This window comes from Pantherophis guttatus, chromosome 2 (genome assembly GCF_059756535.1).
Source record: "Pantherophis guttatus breed Tessera chromosome 2, ASM5975653v1, whole genome shotgun sequence".
NCBI classification, from domain to species: Eukaryota; Metazoa; Chordata; class Lepidosauria; order Squamata; family Colubridae; genus Pantherophis; species Pantherophis guttatus.
Window position 1 is genome coordinate 12,460,233 of NC_142064.1, and position 26,586 is coordinate 12,486,818.

Below are 26,586 nucleotides of genomic sequence, written 5' to 3' on the forward strand. Positions count from 1 at the left end.
CTTCACATTCCTGCAAATGTTTAATAGTCTCAAGACTTTTGAGTCATGTACCAGTCAAACCTAGGTGCCATTTAATAAAAAAACGTTGTCGTTCTGGTTGTTTGTTAGAAGTTTCTGTACAGAATCTAGTATTGAATATGGCAGAAACTGCCTGTTCTTAGGATATCTCTGCTGCCTAAGGAGCTCCTGGCAGTTTGTAAGAGATTTGGGCATTATCTTGCTTGGGATGTATGCTTTTTATATTATACTCTTAACTCTGCTTCAGCTAATAATCAAGATTATTGACTGGTGTGCTTATTGTCTCTGGATCGAATAGAACCAACTGCCCTAACACTTGGCAAAATAACCAGATGTGGAATTGCTACGTATCACCATACAATCGTTAAAAGATAAATTCAGTTTTTGTAAAACAATATAAAGCAGGATTTTTCGGCCCCCACAAAGAAATTCATATTTGAAAACTGGATCGTTTCCTTAAGCTCTTCACATTAGTCACCATAGCTGGCTATAGCTTTTATGGCTACTTTGAGTCATCTGTAGCTGTTTAAGTGTTAAATCAAAGTTTTAATAACATCCCTGCAACCCCCATTTAATTTAGACCAGTGGCAAATCCTGGCAAATTTAAGATGGACTTAACACTCCCAGAATCCCTTAGCCAGCATTTGAAAAACACTGATTTAGAACATGTTCCACATGGGAGAAGCATTCCCTGTTTTGAGCTGCATGTTTATATCTCATGTGTCTGGGATGCAAAACTTAGCTGGCCATTAAAAGGCAGCAAAGAGGTATTTTTGTCTGAATTACAACAGATTCACTATCCCTAGCAAAGCAATGTCTCCATCAACGGTCACACATATAGTAGCACGTTTATAAGCCTTTGGGATTACAGCTAGTCACCATTCAAGTCTTAACTCCTACGGACCTTTCATACTGTGGAATGTACCAAAACAAATCTTGCACGTTTTATTAATAATAATCTATAGTCCTGTTAATTTTGTCTTTTCAACATGCTATCTGCATATGCAAACCAAATTCTGTTATTTTTAGGAGGACCGATGACGGATTTTAAATAGTGCTTTATTATTAAAAATTTAAGGCAGCAAACATAGCTAATACTCTTTCTTCCTATTTTTCCCACAACTACCCTGTAAACTGGACTAAGAGTGTCACCAGTCTCCTTTCATATCTAAGGCAGGACTAGAACTCAAGTCTCCTGGTTTCTAGCTGGGTGTTGTGACTCAGACCCCAGAGGCCGACTTATCGGAGGGAGAAGGCTCCGAACATGAAGGAGAGGAGTTGGCCAGGCCTCCCCCTCCAGGACCCTCCTCTCTGGCAATGCCTCAGGTGTCTCCCGAAGGAGAAGAGATTGGCCAGGAGCCAGGTATCTCCTTGCAGTCGGACAGTGACGGAGATAAGTCTTGGCTGGATCCATGCCAGCGTTGGAGAGACAAGCGCACGCAGCAGAAAAGGAGGCGTGCCAGAGATTAAGCTGAGTCACTGGACCACACCCCACAGGGGATAAATGGGGGTGAGGTGGCCATTCAGACTCTGTGATGGACAAAACTAACTACTAGCGAGTCACATTGTATCTTTGAAACGTTATTTGCCTTGGATTTAATACGGACTGGACTTGACAATTCTTGAACTGTGTGTATCTTGTTTGGGTTTATCTGACGGAGGAACAACCCCTCCCTTTATGAGTAAAGTTCTTGGCAAGCAGCTACTGGGTTGCTGCCAATTCTCTTATCGAAAGAATTTGTTGTCTGCCAGTTTTATTTAACCCCTGGCTATCTGTTTGTGTGCGTGTGTGACGGGGACAGAACACCGGGTGCCTTAAACCACCTAGACTAGGAATGTCAAACTTGTGGCCCATGGGCCAGATGCATCACATGCTGGCCACACACACCCCCGATTCTAGCGAAGGGGAAGTTGCGATACATCACGTGTCACCACGTGTTCTAGGCCAGTTTTAACATCCCTGACCTAGATCAAACTTCCTCTCACAATATTGCCAAGAAAAAACATGTTTATACTGTACATACCCGTTCAGTTCTCCAAGCTCTTCTCTTAGAAGAGGATACGTACAACAGCTGTCTTCTATATTAATTGAAAAGCAATTTTAAATTATTCACCAGTTGACAGGTTTGATGTCAATGGGAAGTCCCAGCAATGACCTACTAACAGGCTGGGCTGCTTGTTCCATCACCTAGCAGGTTCTCATTTGAGAAAAATCATTTAAATCTATTGTCAGCGGGTGTTTTAAAATAACATTCTTAGGTTGGACCTCCTGGTGGAACCATTGCTGCTGGATCCCAGTGCAGAATTTTTTTAAAAAAGGAATAGTTTTAGAGCCACTGCAGTTTGCAAACCAAGACTAACCTCTAAGTGTAATGTGTGAAATAAACCGAGGCAGAGTCAATAATTAATGGTTGAACGATGGCTTAGCTGGATTTGTAAATCCAGTCATTTAAGTTAATTAAAAGGAGGAATACTCTTATCACTCCTATGGGAAGGCTATTCATTCCTCTTCTTCAGAATTGTGGTACCGGTAGTCCTCGATTTATGACAATTCAGCCCAACGTTTTTGTTGCTAAATGAGACAGCTGAGTTTTGTCCCATTTTAGGACCTTTCTTGCCACAGTTGTTAAGTGAATCGCTGCAGTTGTTTAATTTGTATCATGGTTATTTAAGTGAATTTGGCTTCTCCATTGACTTTGCTGGTCAGGTCACAAAAGGGGATCCCATGACCCCGGGACACTGCAACCGTCAAAAATATGAACCAGTCGTTAAGCTTCCAAAATTTGATCATATGATCATGAGAATGCTGCAACCATTGTATGAAAAACAATCATAAATCACTTTTTTCAATGCCATTGTAATTTCAAACGGTCACTAAACGAATAGTTCTAAGATGAGGACTATCTGCATTATTCTAGCTTTGGAAAATATTGCTGCTGTTATTATGGAAAAAGAAATGATAAATTGAATGGCCAAATATTACAACTAATCCACCAGCCAATGTATCACATTTTGAAGCAACCCAAGAAACAAGAAAATGCAATTTCATACCTGCCTCAAGAGCAATTATATTTGAAAAATCATGTGACATTTATGTCAATTTAAAATAAGCTCAGTTAAAACTAAGCTTAACTGTGGAAGCATAGTCTTCTCAAAAAAATTACACAGAAAGTTGCATAAATTTGAAATAAAATTGTAGTTTTATTTGTAAGTTGCATCACTGTTTATTCCCGAGCCATTAGTTTCTGCTTCTTCAATTTCTTTTGGGATATCTGGGGAAAAAAAGATAATGCAACAAATCAGTACCAATTGCCACAATCATAATACATTTGCAGAATGTTACAATAAGCCAATAATCAGCCATGAAATCCTTTTACACATCACACATCACATTAAGCCAGAATTCTTTCCATTTTTACGGTAGCAAGCATGGGGGCAATCAATCCGAGTTGATTTTTCATGCAAGCCCTAGAACATACACAGAGCAGGACAGTTCATGTGTTTTTATATGCAAAGGAGGATGCCTGGCTTTTGATTCTTGTTACAAGCCAAATTCCTAAAACAAGCATGAACATGGAGAATTTTTAAAAAATGGACATTAAGGTTCTCTTTTTGACATTAATGTCTGAAATTAGATTTTTTAAATTCCTATTAGTCTTCATAATCACTGTATTTGCGGATCTTTAGGTTAGTGTTCCAAACCTTATCCATTTTAAGGTGTGGACTTCAACTCCCAGAATACCCTAGCTAGCACAGTTGAACTTCACACATCTTCAAATGGCTACAGCTGGGAAACACTGCTTTAGGCTGCTGGGGTAACAAATCCCATTGCACTGCACTTCATACATGGAAACATTTTGTCAAGTATGAAAGATACTGAACTCCTGAGTTCTGCCTTAGGCATGAAAGCCAGCTGGGTGACTTCGGGCCAGGCAATCTCTCTCAGCCTAACCCACCTCACAAGATGGTTGTTGGGGTGAAAATAGGGAGGAAGGAGGCATATTAGGTATGCTAGCCATACCCTTACTCGGATTTGAACTTGGGCTTCCTGCATGTTAGGCAGTTGAATTAACCTTCTGAGCCACAAGTTCTCCTCCCTTCATCAGCTTGAGCCAGGGGAAAGATTAAGTGTTTTTCTATCAAGACACCTGGTCTACCCCAACATGTGGGAGGGGGCATTCTCTCCCTTTTGCCTCTCAGCTCTAACCCAGGAGCCCTCAAGCAGTCGCATTCACAACAAACCATTTTATACCAAATTTATATTTTGCTGATAAAGAAATAAAGGGAGACTAGTATAGATCTATTTCAAGCTTTTTAGCTTTCATCAGCTAGCCATACCCTTACTCGGATTTGAATTTGGGCTTCCTGCATGTTAGGTTAATTCAACTGCCTAACATGCAGGAAGCCCAAGTTCAAATCCGAGTAACGGTATGGCTCAAGCTGACGAAGGGAGGAGAACTTGTGGCTCAGAAGGTTAATTCAACTGCCTAACATGCAGGAAGCCCAAGTTCAAATCCGAGTAAGGGTATGGCTCAAGCTGACGAAGGGAGGAGAACTTGTGGCTCAGAAGGTTAATTCAACTGCCTAACATGCAGGAAGCCCAAGTTCAAATCCGAGTAAGGGTATGGCTCAAGCTGACGAAGGGAGGAGAACTTGTGGCTCAGAAGGTTAATTCAACTGCCTAACATGCAGGAAGCCCAAGTTCAAATCCGAGTAAGGGTATGGCTAGCTGATGAAAGCTAAAAAGCTTGAAATAGATCTATACTAGTCTCCCTTTATTTCTTTATCAGCAAAATATAAATTTGGTATAAAATGGTTTGTCGTGAATGCAACTGCTTGAGGGCTCCTGGACTGGAGCTGAAAGGCGAAGGCTCCTCCAGCCATGGTTCGCCAGATGCCGATCTTCCACAGGAAGGGAGCTACGGGGTGGAGGGGGAATCGTAACTACTCTTCCTGCCCTCCTGTGACACCAGCTGGCTGCCCCAAGGTCAAAAGCCTAGGAATGGAATGCAACACTGTCAAGCTGCCAAGATAGGGGGTTACCAAAACAATTTGAATGTAATTGGACATTGTGGGATAACCAGGGGGAAAGATGGGAAAAGGGGAAGTTAACCAGGGAGGCTTTGGTACACAAATGTTTTACTACATTGTAACCATTTGGCATTAGTAAAAATACAACTTTCACTGAGTCGAGTCTTTCTTTCCTAACTTACCAAGTCAGGACGGCTGACACAAGTTTTAATTATTGAATGTACCAAAGTGGCTTTTCTTTGTTTCCACATACTGAGAAAAGGTTTGTTTATTCATTTAAAGCATTTATACGGCTGTCCATCTTAAAACAAATTCTCGGTGGCTCTCAATCAAATCTTGGGTGTGTGTGTGTGTGTGTCTTACCTTCTTCTTTTGAGCAACTTCTTCTTCTGGTTTAGGGACAATCTGCTCCTTTTCTGTGAGGATCATTTCAATGTGGCAGGGAGAACTCATGTATGGATTGATGCGCCCGTGAGCTCGGTAAGTGCGCCTCCGCATTTTGGGGGCTTTGTTAACCTGGATGTGCTCAATTACCAGAGAATCAACATCCAGACCCTGGAGGGGAAAACATTTTGGAAAGCTCATTTTACAACAATTTGCAACAGTTCAGCCTAAATCAGGGGTGTCAAACTCAAGGTCCGGGGCCTGGATCTGGCCCGCAGAGCCACCCTGGAAACAGTAAAGGACCGGCCTGTGATGTTTCTGCCAGAGAAAACGGGCTCCCTCCGTTTTCGGCTCCTATGGCCTCCTGCAACTCTCTGCCAGGGAAAACGGAGCTCGGGAGAGCTGCATGCTCCATTTTCGCTGGCAGAGGGTTGCAGGAGGCAGTGGCAGCCAAAAATGGAGTTCGGGACCCCATTTTCTCTGGCAGAGTGCTCGGGCCGCCACAGGCCCCCCAGACACGAGTGACGTCGAGCTGGCCACACACCCCTGGCCTCCCATCAGATCAAATACAACCCTGATGCGGCCCTCAATGAAATCGAGTTTGACACCCCTGGCCTAATCATAATTTTCTCAAATTACACAATTACCTAGAGTTTAACAGATTAAGAGAATTGGAAGGGACCTTATAGGTCATCTAGTCCAACCCCCTGCTCAAGCAGGAGACCCTACACTATTTCTGATAAATGGCAGTCCAATCTTTTCTTGAAAGACTCAAGTGATGAAGCTCCCACAACTTCTGAAGGCAACTTCTGTTCCATTGGTTGATTGTTCTCACTGTCAGAAAGTTCCTCATTTCTAGGTTGAATCTCTCCTGGGTCAGTTTCCATTCATTATTCCTTGTCTGGCCTTCAAGTGCTTTGGAAAACAGGTTGACCCCCTCCTTTCTGTGGCAGCCCCTCAAATATTGGAACACACTATCATGTCTCCCCTGGTCCTTCTCTTCTCTAGACTAGCCAGGCCCAGTTCCTGCAAAGGTTCTTCATATGTTTTAGTCTCCAGTCCCCTAATCATCCTGGTTGCTCTCCTCTGCACTTTTTCTAGAGTCTCAACATCCTTTTTATAGTGTGGTGACCAAAACTGGATGCAGTAGGTGTGGTCTTACTAGGGCTTTATAGAGTGGTATTAGTAGCTCAGTTGATCTTGATTGTATCCCTCTGTTAATGCAATTTAGGATTGTGTTGGCTTTTTTAGCTGCCGCTGCACACTGCTGGCTCATATTTAGCTGATTGTCCACTAAGACTCCAAGATCCCTCTCACAGTCACTGCTATTAAGTCTGGTTTCCCCCAGTTTATATGTGTGCTTTTGGTTTTTGTTGCCTAAGTGTAGGACTTTACTTTTCTCTACACTGAATTTAATTTTGTTAGATAGGGCCCAGTGTTCAAGTCTGTCAAGATCCATCTGAATCTTGAGCCTATCTTCTCGGGTGTTAGCTATTCCTGCCATCTTAGTATTATCTGCAAATTTGGTGAGTTCCCCTTTTATTCCCTCATCTAAGTCGTTTATGAAGATATTGAAGACTACTGGGCCTAAGACAAAACCTTGTGGCACCCCACTGCTTACTTCTTCTCTCCATGTAGACTTAGACCCATTAAGGACTACTCGTTGAGTACAGTTTGTCAGTCAGTTGCGAATTCATCTGGTGGTGAAGCTATATATCCTACTTTTTTCTAGCTTACGAAAAAGTAGGTTGTGGTCTACTTTGTCGAATGCCTTGCTGAAGTCCAAGTATATTATGCCCACAGTATTTCGCTGGTCTACTAATTTAGTCACTATGTTGAAGAATGAAATAAGATTGGTTTGGCATGATCTGATTTTAACAAACCCGTACTGGCTGCTAGTTATTACTTTACTCGTTTCTAGGTATTGGCAGATCTGTTTTTTTTATTATTATTATCTTTTTCAGTATCTTCCCGGGTATTGATGTTAGGCTGATTGGTCTGTAGTTTCCTGGGTCTGTTTTTTTTCCCTTTTTTGAAGATGGGAACCACATCAGCTCTTTTCCAGTCCTCTGGTAGTTCCCCAGTGTTCCAGGATTTTTGAAAGATGTGGTGCAATGGTACTGAGATGACATCTGCCAGCTCCTTTAGAACTCTGGGATGTAATCCATCAGGTCCTGGTGATTTGTATTCATCAAGATCAGACAGGTGTCCTCTTACTTTTTTTTTTTTTTTTTGCTTATTTTAACTTTTATTTCCAGTCTGTTTTTTACAGTTATGTTTCTGGTAGGTTGGGCTATAGTTTCTTTTTGTGTGAAGACTGATGCAAAGAATGAGTTAAGCAGCTCTGCTTTCTCTCTGTTGCCTATTACTTCCTTGCCATCTTCTCTCTTTAGTGGACCGACTGTTTTCTTGATTTTTTTCTTGTTATTTATATGTTGGAAGAAACTTTTTTTTTTATATCTTTGACTTTTGTTGCAAGTCTTTGTTCATTCTGAGCCTTTGCTTTCCTGACTTTGTCTTTGCAGATTCTGGCTATCTGCTGATATCCTGCCTTAGTTATGTATCTCTCTTTCCATTTTTTGTACTTGTCCTTTTTGTCTTTCAATTTGTCAGAGAGATCTTCATGCAGCCATGCTGGTGTCTTCTTGGATTTCTTGTTTTTCTTTCTCAGTGGTATTGCGCTGGTCTGGGCTTTTATGATCGTATTTTTCAGTTTCCCAAGATTCTTGAGTTGTTTTCCCCTTTAGGATTTTCATCCAAGGAATCTTTCCCAAGTTCTGAGTTTATTAAAATCAGCTCTTTTAAAATCTAAGACTCTGATATCATTATGTTCTACTGCTTGTGTTTGCGTTATGTTGAATTCTATTATGACATGGTCACTCTCACCCAAGGTTCCTGCAGTTTCAACTCCCTCTATCACTTCTTTTCTATTTGTAAGTATTAAGTCCAGTATGACTGTCCCTCTAGTTCCCTCCTCTACCTTTTGGACAACAAAGTTGTCAACTAGGTTGGCTAGGAACCTATTTGATTTTTCACTTGGTGCAGAATTAGTTTTCCAATTGATATCAGGGTAATTGAAGTCCCCCATTATTATTGTAGTGTGTTTCCTACATATGTTTGTTAGTTGGTTATCTATTTTTTCTGCTTGATTGGGTGGCCTATGGCTATGTCATTCTTCTTGTCTTTTATGTTGACCCATATGCATTCTAGGAGGTTTTCGTCTTTGTTTATTCCCCAGACTTTGTGCATTTGTGTATCTTTAGGCACTTGAGATCTTTATGCCTGACTCTGGGTATGCTTCCTATGTCTCCTATTTGGTTTTTGAGTTTGTCTTCCTTCCCATCCCTCCTTACTTTGTTATTTGCCTTGCTTTCTAGGGGTTTTTGCTTGGAATTAGGTCCTGGAGATCCTAAAGACTGGTCACCCTCCCCCCTCAATTTTAGTTTAAAGCCCTCCTGGTAAGTTGAGCCAGTCGTTTTCCAAAAACATTCTTCCCAGTCTTTGTGAGGTGCAACCCATCCCTTGCCAAAAGCCCATCTTGGAGGTTGTACAGACCATGGTCCAGGAACCCAAAGTTTTTTTGGCGACACCAACCCTTTAGCCAGTGGTTCACTTCTAGAATTCTTTGTTCTCTTGCCGGATGTTGTCCTTTCATTGGCATTACAGATGAAAAAACTACTTGTGCACCTAAGTCCTTGACTTTCTTGCCTAGCTGCTCATAATCATTCAATACTGTTTTCAAGTCCTTTTTTGTGTCATTCATCCCTACATGTAGTAGTAGAAAGGGGTAGTAGTCTGTTGGTTTTATTTTGGTTAGGTTCTCAGCCGCATTTTTTATTTTAGCTCCAGGGAGACAACATATCTCTCTGGATTGACTGTCTGGTCTACAGATGGCAGGTTCTGTTCCCTTGAGAACTGAATCTCCTGTCACCAACTCGCCTTTTTTCCCCTAGGGAGGTTTGTGGTGTTTTTCTATCTATCACATTTGGTGGTGCTACTTTTTTAGGAACATTTGATGGTGCTTCTTTTTTTTGTGTCTACGTTTTCTTCTAGTGAGAGTCCATGTTATCGACTGCTTAGCACCAGTGGGGGCTGCTTCAGAGTGGGTTGGCTTGGACAGGAGTTTTGTACTAGGTTTGTGTTTTTTTCTGAGTGACATGTTTCCATCTGTCTTTTTCCTCTAAAGGGTCAACTCTTTTAGAAGTTGTTTGGTCATTATTATGTTCAATTTGGACATATTCTTTTTGCAAGGTTTGGGGTTTCTCATTTTGTAGGTCGAGTTTCAGAGTGGTTAGAGTTTCCTCTAGACTCTTTACTTTTTCTTCTAGTAACTTGATTAATTTACATTTGGTACTTATGTAGTTTGGATATTCTATGGGCGTAAGTATATTCATGGAACATGTTCTGCAGGTCACAATAGTATCAGTTTCTTCTTCCATGAGTGGATTTACAAAAAATCGAGAGCGAAAGTGTAGAGGGCTTTACAACAAATTTTTAAAAGGGAAATATGTCCAATTTGGGATACAGATGTTCTAACAGATCATTTAAAATTTGGGAGACTCAGGTCCAGCTAAAGTTTAAGGTTCTAACATTTAAAGAATGCCTAGTTTAAGAATTTAAAGTTCTATAGTTCAAATTGTCTAGTTTAAAATTTTAAGGTTCTAGCAGATCATTTAGATTGTCCAATTTAATTTTTTTTTAGTGTTGAGTGGGCTTAAGTGTCTGTACTGGAATGTTCTTTGATTGTCCCTTCCTTCTTGTGATCCTTTCCTTCCCTGCTTTCTTGTGGGCTTGATTTATCTCTTACTTCCCTGCCTTTATATGTTCTGTACTTGCTATTTTCTACTTGCCTTTGATTTTCTTTTGCCTTGTGTCCCGTGTTGTCTTTTTATCCTCCCTTCCTACTTGTTTTTCTCCTGCCACTACCAGGTATTCAGCTCTCTCTGCTTTTCTCAGTTCATGGCGTTCCCCCACCTATTGGTCTCCCATTCTGCTCTATTGCTGTTCTCAGTCACCAGTTTGCTGATCCGCTGTGCTGAAATGCTCCACCAAGACCGACAGCCTCCGGCTGCACCGATGCTCTCCTGTTGCTCTCCACGCTCCTCTCAGGATCTGCTTCGTTGTGCTGCCTCTCGCTGCTGGCTCTCCCGTCTGCTGTGCTGCCGCTGCTCCTGGATCCTCAGCCACGTGGCTCCTGTTTGCGCTGCTTCTCCCAGCAACAGGACCACCAGGATGGCCCACGGCAAGCTTGCCTCGTCTCCTCTCCACAGCCGGTTCTCCTCCTCCTCTCTCTCTCTCTCTCACCGGCTCACCTTTTCCTTCTCTGCCAGTTGTTGCTTTGCCCTCAGTCTCCTCTCTGCCCCACGGATTGTTTTCCTTCCTGCTCCACAGCTGGGCCCCACTCGCTCACCGGCTCGCCTTGTTGTTCTCTGCTGGTGTTTTTGCCTCTCCGTTCACCTCGCTTCAATAGGCCTCCGTGCTCTTGGGAAGGCCTCTCGGGTGCAGCTGGGCTTCTCTCAACAGGCCAAGTTCGCTGTGGATCGTTTTCCTCCTATTTCTCCGGTCTTTCCTCTCCTTTTCCTTTCTCCACTTATTTTTCTTTCTCTATGATTAATAGCAACTTTCTCTTAACTCCCTGCGATGAAACTATGCTTCCTCTGTTGCCGCCATCTTGACTACTTAAGAGGTCTCTGACTTATGACCACAACCGGGGCCAGAATTTCTGTTGCTAAGCAAGTTGGTCGTGAAGTGATCTGTGCCCAGTTTTGCAAGCTGTTCTGCTGTTAAATTAATCATGTGGCCATTAAGCGAATCCGGCTTCTCCCATTGACTTTGCTTGTTGGAAGCTGGCTGGGAAACCACATGATCCTGGAATGCTGCCACAATTGTAAATACATGCCGGTTGCTGGTTGCTAGAATGCGAGGATAAGTTGGAAGTCATTTTTTTTAGTGCTGTTGTAAATTTGGTCGCTAAACAAATGGTTGTAAGTTGAGGACTACCTGTAGATGTCCTAGCTTTAAGCACTGCAGTTAGAAATAATCTCAGATACCAGAGCTGAGAAAGACCTGAAAAAAGAATAACCCCCTTAAGTTTTTTTTTGCTCCCCAGTTGATTACAGGTAGTCCTCGATTTACAACAATTCACTTAGTGACCGTTCAAAGTTACAATGGCACTGAAAAATGTGACTTATGACCATTTTTCACGCTTATGACATTTACACCAACCTTCTGACAAGCAAAGTCCATGGGGAATCCAGACTCACTTAAGAATCGGTCTACTAACGTAACTGTAGTGATTCACTTAACAGCTGAGGCAAGAAAGGTCGTAAAATGGGGCAAAACCCACTTAACAAATTTCTCACTTGACAACAGAACTTTGGGGCTCAATTGTGGTCATAAGTCGAGGACTATCTGTATAACATCATTCCTCCTTGCTAACCATTCCCCAATGAATGCAAAACCTAGGGGATCTCCATTAGAATTGAGGACGCTTGTTAGAAACTCAGTTCACACAGAATACTAAACTATATTTGCATTTGTTTGTTTTAACTCGATAGCAAACGCCTCTGGTTTAGGTTGAGGGCCTCTGATATAGTTAACAGTACTTGAAAACCAGCCTTAACCACCAGCATTTAATGTCTTACCTTCAGCTCGGCATTGCTCTCTGCATTTTTGAGCATGTGCAGGAGGAACTCGGCACTCTTTTTTGGCCAACGGCCCTGGGTCCAACCCCACTGCTTGGCCTGCAAGAGGAGAAAAGTAATGTCAACTTTCCTATCAATAAAGATGTTCTCAAGCTTTCCGCTTTTACAGGTTGCTCAGAATCAAAGGTTATTTTCATGGTTAATCCAAAGGTGTCCTAAGAAAGTCATCACAGCAACCCTAAAAACGTGTGAGAGGACACAGAAACCCATTTTAAAATACATCCAAACAACTTAAGAATTTACTTAAAATTTTACCAGGGTTTTGTATAAAATCCCAAATAACACGTCTGCCCTTATCTTTCCCACTCAGGAACCCAGAGGTAAACAATGAAAGTCTGCAAAAACAAAGGACAATGCAGTCCAGAGTTTTACCACATGCAGTAAATCAGGGTTTCCCAACCTTTTACAACTTTTAAGATGTAGGTACTTCAATTCCCAGAATCTATTAGCCAGCATAATTGAAATCCACGTGTCTTAAACGTCACCAAGGTTGGGAAAACCCTGCACTAAATAAATACCCTCTATTTCCTACAACAAGCATCGTTGTGAACGCATCAAAACTTCAGTCTCTAAACAAGATACGAATAAATTAGTGTCATTTACTGATATTCTCTAGAGTTGAAATAATTGCTCTATAAATTTCTCCTGAAACTTTTTATTATTCATGCAGATTTGTGTAAAGACACCTGTTTCAGAGCCATACCTGTGCACATCTGCCAACACCACCGTTGTAACGCCGGAATGGAACGCACTGCTTCTTCAGAGTCACGTCCTTTAAATATTTGGTGGCCTTCCGAATGTGCATCCCCTTGATAGCCTGGGCAGTCTCACGTGTGTTCTGAAGAAAATGCATCAATTCAAGGTGCTGGTTATTAATTTTAGAGCCCTCCATGGCTTGGGATTGTGCTACATGAAGGACCGACGCTCTCTTATTACATCCACCCAGCCCACCAGATATGGAAAAGCAGGGTAATTTTATATGTCCCATCGATTAGGGATGTACATCTGGATGAAAAAGGGCCTTCTCAGTGGTGGCCTCTTCTGTATGGAAGATCCTTCTTGCTGAGGTCCACTCTTTTAAAAGCTTTTCTGAAAGGCCCTAAATGCATGCTTTTGTCAGCCGGCCTGGTAACCCCAAATGGAGCTGATCAAGCGATTAATTTGATTGTGTTGCTACTGCCACATGGGTGGTTTTTATGTTGTGAATTTTAATACTGTAAGCCAGCGGTCCCCAATCTCAACAATCAGGTGTGTGATGATTTTGTGCAAGCAGCAGGCACATGCAATTCCATTTGTGTGCACAAAGGGAGCTTTATGCATGAGTGTGCCTGTGCAAGTGGAGCTGTGAATGCTTACCTGCCACGGCCCATGAGTGGGCCATAGACCAGGGGTTGGGGACCCCTTCTATAAGCTAGCCGGAGTCACCTATGTGTGAGTTGGGTGGCCATATTTATTTAATTAAATAAAAAAAGGGAGTAGACATATTCATTATTACTTTAGAGGGCAGGGACAGAACCATTAAATTAAAACCAAGGAAGGAGGTTCAAGGCAGGTATCAGGAAAGACTGACTGCCAGCTCTCAGGCCATCTCATGAAACAGTGAGCTCACTTTTGTTGTAGGCCTTCAAAATGAGGCTGGGGAATTATCTGTCAGAGATATTCTAGTGAATATTCCTGCACTACATAGAGGGATGGTCTAGATGCCACTGCGTTCCATTTCAATTTTATTTACTTGCATTTTAAACCTGTTATGATGCATCTATTTTTCAAAAAGCCACATGCATTATAACCTTAAAGCCCCCAAAATAATGTTGTAGAGTAAGTGCAAAATCATTTTGCTAAGCAACTGCTCAGATCCTCTTTAACTGTTTTCATGACAAATCCAAAGGTGTCCTAAGATGGTCATCACTGCAGTTACGACACACGTTCCCCTCTGCTCCTCAAATAACAATCATTCTCCATGTTAGTTAATCCCAAGAATTTCAAACAGGCAATCAGAGAATCATTATTAACTGGCTTCCCAGCCATGGGAAAATCAATAAAGGAAGTGTAATATTAAGACAAAGTTTTGTTTTATTAGAATTTTACCTCACTTTTATTACTTTATAAGTAATTCAAGGCAGCAAACACACATTAACACTTCTCTTTTTCCCCCTGTAACAACAACCCTGTGGAGATAGGTTGAAGGTCCAAAGTCTTTGGACTAATCCAAAGTCACCCAGCTGGCTTTCATGCCCAAGGTGAAACTAGAACTCACAATCTCCTGGTTTCTAGGCCAGTGCCTTAAGCAGTACCCCAATTATTTTGCCCCCAAATAACAACAATCATGGAAGATAGAAGGAAAGTGTAAGTACAAAAGCAATGGCATAAGGGGGGGGGGGAAGAACCACTGCTGTGGTAGCCTTGCCACCTTCCAAATACAGAAGCTGAATTATCTGGATCAGAAAATTCCATCTACAGGAAGTCCTTGACTTACAACAGTTCACTTAGTGACCTTTCGAAGTTACAAGAGCACTGAAAAGAGTGACGTATGGCCATTTTTCACTTATGACTGTCACACTATCCAGTCATGTGACCGAAATATGGATGCTTAGCAACTGACTCATATTTTTGACGGTTGCGGCATCCCAGGGTCATGTGTTCACTTTTTGTGATCTTCTTGTGCATTACTATTAATCTTCTCATTGTTCCTATCACCCATCTCCTCCCACTTATGACTGTAATCTTGTTGCTGGTATCCTTACGATTTATATTGACTGTTTCCCTGACTATCAGTAAGTGTTGTACCGTATGATTCTTGACGAACGTATCTTTTCTTTTTATGTACACTGTCAGCGTATGCACCAAGACAAATTCCTTGTGTGTCCAATCACACTTGGCCAATAAAGAATTCTATTCTATTCTATTCTATTCTATTCTATTCTATTCTATTCTATTCTATTCTATTCTATTCTATTCTATTCTGACAAGCAAAGTCAAGGGGGAAGCCAGATTCACTTAACAATCATGTTACTAACTTAACAATTGCAGTGATTCACTTAACCGTGGCACAAAAAGTCATAAAATGTGGCAAAATTCACTTAACAAATGTTTCACTTAGCCAACAAATATTTTGGGCTCAAATGTGGTCGTAAGTTGAGGACTACCAGTATTATGGAGCTCCCCCACCCATGAGAACTCTGGGGAACAAAAACCAGGACTGCTAATTAGTGAAGAGTTTCCAAGGACAGAGAGCACAGCGCCTTTGGCAAATGAGAATGGAATTAGAAACTTACTATGCCTGAGCCTGAGCAGAATCTAAGGCAATGAGTGAACTCCCATCAAAATAGAGGTAGTTCTCGACTTGCAACCAATTGAGCCCAATGTTTCTCTTGCTAAACAAGACAGTTAAGTGAGTTTTGGCCCATTTTTACCACCTTTCCTGCCACAGTTGTTAAATGAATCACTGCAGTATTGAGTTAGTAACATGGTTGCTAAGTGAATCTGGCTTCCCCAGTGACTTTGCTTGCTAGAAGCTTGCAAAACATGATCACATGATCCCAAGAGACTTGTAACAGTCATTAATATAAGCCAGTTGGCCAAGCATCCGAATTTTTACCATGGGGGGTGCTACAGTAGTCGTAAGTGTGAAGAAAAGGTCATAAATTACTTTTTACAGTGCCATTGTAACTTTAAGTTTGTAGCACAATTGACCCCATGGACTTCATCAGAATGTGGCAAAGATGATCACACAGTCCTAGGAGACTGCAACCGTCCTAAATGTAAGTTACTTGGCAAGTATCTGAATTTTGACCATGGTGATGCTGCAATGATCATGTGTGAGAAAAGAATAGAATAGAATAATAGAATTGGAAGGGACCTTGGAGGTCTTCTAGTCCAACCCCCTGCTTAGGCAGGAAGCCCTACAAAAGGTCATAAGTCACTTTTTTCAGTGCCATTGTAACTTTGAGCAGTCACTAAACAAATTGTTTTAAGTTGAGGACTACCTGTATACACTTCTACCCACTCCTCATATTGCCAGAGGCAAGACCCAAATTACATACCTTGAAATGGACCCGAAGGTTGGAACCCCTGGACTTGCATGCTACAAGAAGAAAACAGGCAAAAGTTAAAACCTTTTGATCTTGTGACTGAAACCTATCAAATAAACTCTTGAGAAAGTTACTTACATTTTGTGGGGTTCTCTGGGTCGAGTGAGTAGCGGACCATTTTCAAAGCTCACCTAGACAAAATTTGGGAAAAAAAAACCAATGTTTTAGACTTGAAATAGTAACTGAGGTATGCCTTCCTATGCTGCTAGAAAAAAAAAGCTGCTCAGAATTCATAGTATTTTCATTATTTACATCCAAAGGTGTCCTAAGATAGTCATCACTGCAGCTTCGGGTTTTACCCCCAAAGAACACCCTATCCCGCCCAGTGTCCCTTTCCCCCTAATGAATCACATATAAAATTGTAAGATTTATAAAAGAATTGCAAAACTGTAAAATTTCATCCTTGCTATATCTCAATTTGATTATCCTAGAACCAGAATGTTTAATTAAATGCCATGAATTAAAAGGTTACACTGAAGTGTTGTTAAAACAATGGTAAATAGATTTATTTTTCCATTCTTATTTTAAATGTCAAGCCAACACAAAATATAATTAAAATTATAACACAGTTTGATTGGCACAATTCTACTAGGGAAAGTGGAATGTGCAAAACTGAGCTTGGATTCTGGTGATTGGATGGATCCGTCCATATAATTTTTTTGAAACAGGCAGGTTTTTTGCCAGTTTTCTTCCAAGTTTTTTCTTCATTTTTTAATTAAAAAATTCAACAGTCTTACTATTCCTTTGGAGCCTCCCACCTGAGTATTAAGTCCATTCCTACTTCACCTTTTGAGGTCAGCCAAGGCAAACGACATGGAGTCAATGTCAGGCTAAACTACAATTGTGATTTATCAATTGGGGAAACCCAGCATCGTCTTAGCATGTTTTGTGACCCAATCTAGTACACTAATTATAATAATTTAACCATCTGCAGCCCGTTATAGAAAGGTCACATCTGTGTTTGATTAACTCAGATTTAACATACTGTATACATACATTACAGCCCCAAAATGTTTAGGTTCCCTCTGCTCTGTATCAGCACAAACCAATCCTATTTCTACTTAGGAAATCAGTTCAATATTGGAGAAATCTGCATTGCAGGTACCAATTCCAAAGAAAGAGTTGAAAAATTGTTTTTTTTTCCCCCGCCACCCAGATTTCCTTGAAATTTATTCTTTCCAATTAAGACCGTGGCATCTATAACCTCTCAGCCCCGCAAATCATCACAGGAGAAACCTTAAAAGACCCAGTTTCCTAGAATCAAGAAAAAGCATACGGCTCCTGTAACCTCCAGATTGCATTTATGCATCTTTTAGCCCAGTGTTTCCCAAACTTGGCTATTTTAAGATGCATGGACTTCAATTCCCAGAATTCCCCAACCAGTATGCCTGGTTGAGGAATTCTGGGAGTTGAAGTCCATACATCTTCAAAGGGTCAAGTTTGGGAAACACTATTTTAGCCCTTTTCTATTGGAGAAAGGATGATAAAATGACAGCATCTCCCGTTTCTAAATGGCAATTTTCAGGAGTTTCCAGACAGCAAAGTCCACCAGGAGCAATAATAGGGAGCTGCAACTCAACAACACGTGGAGAACGCCCGGCACCCTAGCTTCACCCTAGGGATGCCAACGTCAACCTCCATTGCTTTTGAGGCAATGCAAACAGAAGCTATGCCTGCATCCACGAGTCCTCAAACTTGGCAGCTTTAAGACTTGTGGACTTCAACTCCCAGAATTCTCCAGCCAGCTGTGCTGGCTGGAGAATTCTGGGAGTTGAAGTCCACAAGTCTTAAAGCTGCCAAGTTTGAAGACCTCTGCCTGCATCCCACTCTCTCGACTGCTGCAAGATTATTCCTCCGTGGGAGGAAAAACGATATGCAGAAATGTCCCCCCCCCTTTTATCCAAACGGAATGGTTTCTTCCATCGCCTTACATCCGGGGCACTTTTTCACAACATTCCCTCTAGTCCCGTTTCCATTCGTCCGCTTTCCCCACCTTTCCCCGTTCCCAAAACGTGGAAATACCGCCACGCTCGTCCATCTTGACCCTTCCCTTCTCCGTACGGGCCAGTTTCAGGGGGGCTCATGAGCGGATGGCGCCCCACGGCCACGGATAAAACCGAAGGCCCGGCGCAGCGCCGTAAATACTCACCTGAAGACGGCCACTACCGCCGGGAAAAAGGAAGCGCAGAGGATTCTGGGTGGCGTATGCGTCACTTCCGAGTCTTCCCCGAGCTGACGTCATTACTCCGCCGAAGCAGACTAGGAAGGGACCGTGGAGAAATTCCCTTCCCAAGATTGAAGCGAAGACGGTTTCCAGGGATCGTGTAGCTTCTTATGGGAATGCATATCAGTGGCGGAAGCTGTTGCATTGATATTTAATTGATCATTGTTTGTTGCTCTCTGATAAACTCCCTTGCAGTACAGTTTCTAATTTAAGCTCTAATGAAATTAGGAACTGTTGGGAAAAAAAACCACAAAACAGGTAGTCCTCAACTTACGACCACAATAGAGCCCCAAATTTCTGTTACTGTGAAACAATGAATTTTAATTCCATGTTACAAACTGGCTTGCCACAGTTGTTAAGTGAATCACGGCAGCTGTAAGCAACACGGTTGTTAAGTGAATCCATTGACTTTACTTGTCAGAGGGTCGCAAGAGATGATTGCATGACCCCAGGACAGTGCAACCGTCATAAGTATGAATCTGTTGCCAAGTATCTGAATTTTGATCACATGACCATGGGGATGTTGCAATCGTAAATGTGAAAAATGGGCATAACTCACTTTTTTTCAGTGCCATTGTAACTTTGGTCATTAAATGAACTGTTGTAAATCGAGGACTACCTGTATTGATGTAGAGCAGTGTTTCTCAACCTGGGTGAATTTAACACTTGTGGACTTCAACTCCCAGAATTCCCCAGCTAACTCTAACCCAGAATATGACTCCTAAACCACAGAAGGCCAGTTAGTGAATCCAACCATCGCACGTATATTTATTTATTTTATTGGATTTTATTTTAATTTATTTTATTGTGCCATTGCACAAATCACACCATTGCATGCTTTATTATCTAAATTATTGCATGCTTTATTATCTAAATTATTGTACATACTCCTACTTGGATCCAGCTAAAAATTCTGTGGAAGCTTTTTAAATTAAATAGTAAAAGGTTTTAAAAATAGTAGGATAAAAATAGCTTTAACCAGGGGTGAAATCCAGCAGGTTCTGACAGGTTCTAGAGAACCGGTAGCGGAAATTTTGAGCAGTTCAGAGAACCGGTAGCAGAAATTTTGAATAGTTCGGAGAACCAGCAAATATCACATCTGGCTGGCCCTAGAGTGAGGAGGGAATGGAGATTTTGCAATATCCTTCCCCCAGGAGTGGGGAGGGAATGGGGATTTTGCAGTATCCTTCCCCTGCTATGCCCACCAAGCCACGCCCACCGAGCCACGCCATGCCCACCGAGCCACACCCACAGAACTGGTAGTAAAAAAATTTGGATTTCACCACTGGCTTTAACTTATATATAATCCAGGTAATACTGAATGTGGCCACATCGATAGGAAAGCATATGCACATTACTCCTTGACTATGATATGTTTTGTTCCTTCAATTAAGTGCCTTGAAAATCCAATAGAAATATATTTGTATACTTGCCAGTACTGCAAATAGATTTGTTTTCAGACACGGGCCAATTAACAGTCTACCACAAGATGGAGATGTTTGCTATGAATTTGTCATTTTGTCATTGTTCCCCTAACAATAAACTTTTGACTTCAGCAGCACTCTCACTTTTCCATTCTAAAAAAAATGGAAACAGTACAGTAATTAGATCTGCCTTAATTTTACTTCTTCTGATTCATTAAATGTGTAATTTTTTAAAAAGTGCCTTTAGTTGCATTACAGTCATAAACCACACAATTTAATTAGAACAATGCAAGGACTGGATTTTTCTTTCTTTCTTTTTTTTTTCTTGACGTAGACCAATGATGGCTAACCTTTTTGCCACCGTGTGCCAAAAGCGGGGGGAGCACGGTGGGGGTCACACACATGCATGCCCACATCCATAATTCTATGCGCCCCAACCCGCCGTGCTCCCCCCGTTTTTGGCATGCAATGGCACGGTGGGCCCGGTAGGCCCATTTTTCACTCTCCCCCGGCTCCAGAGCCTTTCTAGGAGCCTGGGGAGGGCGAAAACAGCCTTCCCTATCCCCCCAGAGGCCCTCCGGAGGCCGGAAACAGTGTGTTTCCTGACTTCTGGTGGGCCCAGAAGGCCCGAAAATCAGCTGGCGACGCACGCATGTGTGCTGGAGCTGAGCTCGCGTGCCCACCGATATGGCTCCACGTGCCACCAGTGGTACCCATGCCATAGGTTCGTCATCACGGACATAGACTAACCATAACCTGCCTTCTTTAATTTGGTATCAGTTGATGTGAATCCAACCATTGTGGCCTATACGTTCTGTTTTATGCTTTAATGTGATCATATTATGAATCATGACTTATTTAGTGAATCATGGTTGAACAAACCATAGAATTTTTCAGTGTGTGTACTCAGCTGCTGTGCGTTCATGGGTGTGTGTGATGCTGTATCCTTTATTTATTTATTTATTTATTGGCTCAATTTATATGCCGCCCTTCTCCGGAGACTCAGGGAGGCTTACAATGCGTTAAGCAATAGCCTTCATACTTTTGTATATACCTGCTTAGTAGGGCTTTTGCCCCCCCCCAAGCGGTGTTCTTTTTTATACAAAGTCAGCTTATTGCCCCCACAATCCGGATCCTCATTTTACCTACCTCGGAAGGATGGAAGGCTGAGTCAACCTTGAGCCTGGTGAGATTTGAACTTTCAGTAATTGCAGGCAGCTGGCAGCTAAGTGCTATTTAACAGCGCTTTAGTCCACTGCTCCACCAGGCTCCTTATCATAACAAACTGAACTACAGGTTGCTGGGCAGCTGTAATGCAACTTACAGAAATCAAGAGGGTTCGTTGCCTTGTTTTACGCAATCTGATTTTCCTTGTATTGAACGATATCGAATGATATCGAAGCCTCTGTTCTCTGGCCCAGCTCAATTATCCTTAGAGCAGGGGTCCCAACCCCTAGGCCAGTGATGGTGAACCTTTTCGGCACCAAGTCCCCAAACTGGAACACGTGTGCACGTGTGTGCATGTGCGCACACCGGAGCGCCGGAAACCCGAAGATCAGCTGGCTGGTGCGCCGGTGCGCACCAACCAGCTAGTCTTCAGGTTTCTAGCACATGCATGCGTGCCTGTTTTGGGGCCATTTTTGGCTGTTTTCAGGCTGTTTTTTGGGCCGTTTTCAGGGCCATTTTCAGGCTGTTTTTGGCCCAAAAAACTGGCCTGAAAATGGCTCAAAAACGGCCTGAAAATGCCCCCAAAATGACCCACGAAGACCAGCTGGCCAGATGCATGTGGGCGCTGGAAACCAGAAGAACAGCTGGTGATGGCCACTTCTGGCACGAGTGCCTTAGGCTCGCCATCACGGCACTAGGCCGTGGCCCTCTACTGGGCCATGGCTTATTTCCAATCGGGACGTGAGAACTGTGGGCCAGTGTGCTCGCGCATGTGGGTTTAGCTCAACTTGCAGTCAAGCTGCATGCGCATTTCCATGTCCACTGGCTCGCGCTGCAAACCCCCCAGCAGCCCACCCCTGCAGAAACCCCCAAGGCAGGGGTGGGTTCTAAATTTTTTACTACCGGCTCTGTGGGCGTGGCTTATTTTGTGGGTGTCGCTTGGAGGTCATGTGACTAGATGGGCGTGGCTAGCTGGTCAGAGTCATTTCTGGAAGGTCCTCACACTTACGACCAGTCCTCACACTTATGACCCGACTCATTTGTTTGCTTTTAACACTGATCAGCTGTAGGGCGGCCCTTTGAAGCCCCGTGGCAAGAGTTTAAACAGTTTTTTTCCCTCTAGTCATCAGCTGGGACTCAGGAGGCAGCAATAGATTGGGGGTGGGGCCAAATAAAAGGTAAGAATAATGTGGGGGGGGAGGGCGGGGGGGAGAACCGGTTCGGTGACGTCATATCGTCACCGCTACCTGCTCGGCTGAACCGGACCGAACCAGGAGGAACCCACCACTGCCTCAAAGTCTCCATGCCCTGAAAACATCCCCTTGAAGTATCTGGTTTGCTACCTTCAACTGCCAGCAGCTGTCTTCTGAGGATGCTTTTTACCTGTGGGTCTCCATTTAACCCTGCTGATGGAGGGAGATAGGGCTCTCATCCCCTTACTGGCACTTCAAAGGAAAACCATGAAATAGCAATAGCAGTAATAAACCTCTTCATTGTGCTTTACAGCCCTCTCTAAGCGGTTTACAGAGTCAGCCTATTGCCCCTAACAATCTGGGTCCTCATTTTACCCACCTCAGAAGGATGGAAGGCTGAGTCAATCTTGACCCAGTTGGGATTGAACTTGTGGCAGTGGGCAGAGTTTATTTGCAATACTGCATTCTAACCACTGTGCCATCAAAGCTTCAAATTGTTTTCTTACAATGTAGCTGGCTGGCTACATAGAGGTAGGTCCTCAATTTATGACCGTTATGGAGCCAGCTGTGATGGTCGAAAAGTAGCTTGTCATGTGACCAACCTGCTTTTACGGTCTTTTTGTGTATGCGTGTGTGGAAATCATTTATGTTTACGGTTGTAAAAGGAAACCCGTAGGCTGGTTTTGCCCCAAACTGGAAGTAAATGATGGTTTTCAACAAAAACGTCATAAAATGGAATGGTGTGACCGTGCTATGTTTGCAAACAGCCATAAATTAGGGCTAGTTGCTTGAGTGTGCAAAATATATTCACATGACTATGAGGGAAACTTGCTGTTGGAACTTTAGAACCAAATTGTAAACAGCCCTGGAGAGGTCCATTATAATTTCAAATGGCCACTTAGTGACTGGTCATAAGCTGGGGACTATGTGTAGCTTATGACAGGACATCTGTGGTTACAGAATCCAGAATCATTTTCCTCTTTGGGAGACAAGCTAATCTCAGGAGAGATATATAATTTCTTTATTTAAAAAAAAAAACTAAAAAACCCCCAAAAAGAAATATTGGCTTATTCTCACTCAGCCATACTGTAATAAAATGTAAAGCAGCTTTATGGAAACCAGGCATTGGACTACAAATCCCATATTGCCTGGTCACATCTGTTTTTGGTTCTGTCGATTGGAAATAACAGAGTTCCTAATCTAGAAGAACTTTCTGGAAGTTATCAGAAAGACAAAACTAAGTGACTGTTAGGGAGACAAACTCAGAAATCAAATTTCCCTTCTTCTTCTTCTTCTTCTTCTTCTTCTTCTTCTTCTTCTTCTTCTTCTTCTTCTTCTTCTTCTTCTTCTTCTTCTCCTCCTCCTCCTCCTCCTCCTCCTCCTCCTCCTCCTCCTCCTCCTCCTCCTCCTCCTCCTCCTCCTCCTCCTCCTCCTCCCCCCCTCATCTGGTGGCCACAATCACTGTTACTTGATGCTGTTGTGGTGTGTATTTGATATTGTCTCTCCCATCTTCATCTGGGTCTACCTCATGTTCTTTTCCGTACTCAGTTTTCCATACAAATTTCCATACTAAAAGGGTGAATTTGTCTGGTTCTCGTAGTACATCCGGTCATTCCATGGATTCCCCATTGACCCCCCCCCACTCCCCCCCCCACACACACACACCGCTCAAAGGCTCCTACCCCTGGGGGCAAGGTTGCCTTTCTAAGAAAAAATTAGTACGCCACTGACTTCACAAAGGGATGATTGACGCAAATCAATCTGTGAACAACACAGCTTCGAGCTCCAGTGAGAATATGTGTTAGCTAACCAAAGTTAATTATCAATCATTCTCAATTCTAAGGGGTGGGCCTGCTTTCCCTGCCTTAGGAATGGCAGAAGGCAAGCCTTTTCATGTCATCGCTGTACTTGTAGTCCTTTCCAGGATCTGTTTGTGTATCTTTTGGGGTTAATTCAGAATTTTGTCTCTCGATTCTAGTGGCCCTCCCTCATTCTCTCTTCGGATCATTATATAAACTCTCATTTCACTTTGGCAGACCATAAGAACAACAGGATTCAAGTCACTTAACGACTTGTATTTGAAGCAATCCCAAATTTTCAGTTAAGAGATTTGGGATGGCTTCAAATAGAAGTAGTCCTCGACTTACGACCACAGTTGAACCCGAAATTTCTGTCGCGAAGTGAAACGTTTGTTAAGTGAGTTTCGCCGCACTTTCTTGCCACAGTTGTTAAATGAATCACGTGGTTGTTAAGTGAATCTGGTTTCCCCATTGAGTTTGTTTATCGAGAGGTCACAGAAGGGGAGGTCATATGATCCCGGGACCCCGCAACTGTCATAAATACGAACCAGTTGTAAAGCATCAGATTGTAAATCACGTGACCAAGGGGATGCGGCAAAGGTCGCATGTATGAAAAAATGGTTGTGTCCATTTTTGCAGTGCCGTTGTAATTTCAAACTGTCACTATATGAACTGTTGTAAGTTGAGGACGACTTGTACAATTCTGAAGACTTTTGAGATGTTGGGCCTAGAGGCTTTATTTTCACATATAAACCAAGGTTAATTGTCAGATGAATCAAAGGTTTAATTCAGAGGTCTTCAAACTTGGCAGCTTTAAGACTTGTGGACTTCAACTCCCAGAATTCTCCAACCAGCATAGCTGGCTGGAGAATTCTGGGAGTTGAAGTCCACAAGTCTTTTTTTTTTTTAATAATTTTTTTTTATTTTAAAACAAAAACATAACATAAAACCATCATCATTCCAAACAATTACAGACAGTGTGTCAATCGGTTAACATTCTTTTGTGCTCAATCCCATCTTCAAAATATCAATATATGACAAAAGCTTATTTCCCATGAAAAAGAACTTTACATATTTCATCTTTACATCCACTTCATATTTCATATTTCATCTCCATGTTTTATTATCTAACCATTGATAAAACAAATCCCATATCAAATAGTATTGTTTATCTTCCTGTTCTCTAATTTCAAATGTCAATTTACTCATTTCAGCACAGTCCAACATTTTCTTAATGACTTCATTATCAGTAGGTATCTTCTCTCCTTTCCAGTTTTTAGCAAATACAATTCTAGCCATTGTTAAAACATTCACAATTAAATATTGCAATTCTCTACTGTATGTCTCTGGTAAAATCCCTAATAAAAATATCTCTGGTTTAAAGTCAATATGTCTCTATCATTTTTTCCAACCATGTGTGTATCTTAGTCCAATATCTCTTAGTTTCTATACATGTCCACCACATATGGTAATATGATCCTGGAGTCTGATGACACTTCCAACATTTCTCCGATTTATTCTTGAACATTCTGGCTATCCTCGTCGGGGGTAGATGCTACCTGTAAAACATCTTATACAAATTCTCCTTATGTGCCGTAGACATTGTCATTTTATAATTATGTGACCACAATTTTTGCCATTTCTCTAAATCAATACCATGACCAATTTTTTTCCCCCATGCTATCATTGATTCTTTAACTTCTTGTTCTTCCAATTTTACCTTTAACAAATATCTATATAATTTTTTAATTACATAATCATCAGAACCCATTAAAATCTTATCAAAATTAGTCAGAACATTATAAAAACCTTCTTGTTTAAGATCTTCATATCTAGAACGTATTTGCATATATGAAAACCAATCCATCTTACATCCCTGATCTTCTAATTCTTGCTTTAATTTAAGTTCATCCTTTTCATCCAATAATTCACTATATCTAACAACTTGTTTCCTTTTAAATACTACAGAATATGAAAAAGCTTCAGTTGTAGATACCCAGACTGGAATCTTCATGTAATGTTGTTTTTTAATCTTCTTGTAACAACTTTAATTTTATCCTTGACTTCTTTCCCTGCCAATATATTTCAACATCATTTTATTCAAATCTTCAAAAAATTCCTTACCCAACCTAATTGGAATTGTCTGGAATAAATACAAAATGAAGTCCACAAGTCTTAAAGCTGCCAAATTTGAAGACCTCTGATTTAATTATTCATGTTCTATTGAATGAAAAAACAATAAATAATGGTTTATAATTAGTAATGGCTGAGTTCATAGACAGGTATTCCTTGACTTATTCATTGTGACCAGTTATCACAGCACTGAAAAAAAAGCAACCTATGACTGGTTCTCACACCTATGACCGTCGCAGCATCCCCATGGGTCACATGATCAGAATTTGGTTGCTTGGCAACCGGCATGTCTTTAAAATGGTGGCAATGCGCCGAGGGTCATGTGATCACCATTTGAGTCCTTCCCAATCAGCTTCTGACAAGAAAAGTCAGTGAGGGTAGCCAGATTTGCTTAGTTGGCTGTATGATTCGCTTAACA

The 26,586-nt window shown here is 41.9% G+C and overlaps 1 protein-coding gene and 3 non-coding genes across 4 annotated transcripts; all 4 read right to left on the minus strand.

Annotated features, from left to right (window-relative positions):
• Positions 1-3,195: 3,195 nt before the first annotated feature.
• Positions 3,196-18,467, minus strand: RPL17 (ribosomal protein L17). The gene is made up of 7 exons (XM_034401770.3): positions 18,378-18,467; positions 16,307-16,359; positions 16,181-16,221; positions 12,841-12,975; positions 12,078-12,176; positions 5,413-5,604; positions 3,196-3,290 (listed from the first exon to the last, which is right to left on the minus strand). The coding sequence occupies exons 2-7, from the start codon at positions 16,344-16,346 to the stop codon at positions 3,243-3,245; spliced, it is 555 nt and encodes a 184-aa protein (XP_034257661.1). The 5' UTR covers positions 16,347-16,359; positions 18,378-18,467; the 3' UTR covers positions 3,196-3,242.
• LOC117654848 (small nucleolar RNA SNORD58) lies at positions 12,247-12,313 on the minus strand. The gene has a single exon (XR_004588415.1). It is a non-coding gene; the product is annotated as a small nucleolar RNA SNORD58 (small nucleolar RNA).
• LOC117654849 (small nucleolar RNA SNORD58) lies at positions 13,983-14,051 on the minus strand. Its single transcript, XR_004588416.1, has one exon. It is a non-coding gene; the product is annotated as a small nucleolar RNA SNORD58 (small nucleolar RNA).
• On the minus strand, positions 16,447-16,514 carry LOC117654850 (small nucleolar RNA SNORD58). Its single transcript, XR_004588417.2, has one exon. It is a non-coding gene; the product is annotated as a small nucleolar RNA SNORD58 (small nucleolar RNA).
• Positions 18,468-26,586: the final 8,119 nt, after the last annotated feature.

What these genes read in the sequence shown, in the direction of transcription:
- RPL17 (XM_034401770.3), bottom strand. Translation starts at nt 16,346, where the DNA reads ATGGTCCGCTACTCACTCGACCCAGAGAACCCCACAAAAT. An exon ending in AGAGCAATGCCGAGCTGAAG is followed by an intron (nt 5,605 to 12,077) that starts GTAAGACATTAA and finishes TTTCCCCTCCAG; the next exon opens with GGTCTGGATGTTGATTCTCT. An exon ending in AAGTTGCTCAAAAGAAGAAG is followed by an intron (nt 3,291 to 5,412) that starts GTAAGACACACA and finishes TTTTTTCCCCAG; the next exon opens with ATATCCCAAAAGAAATTGAA.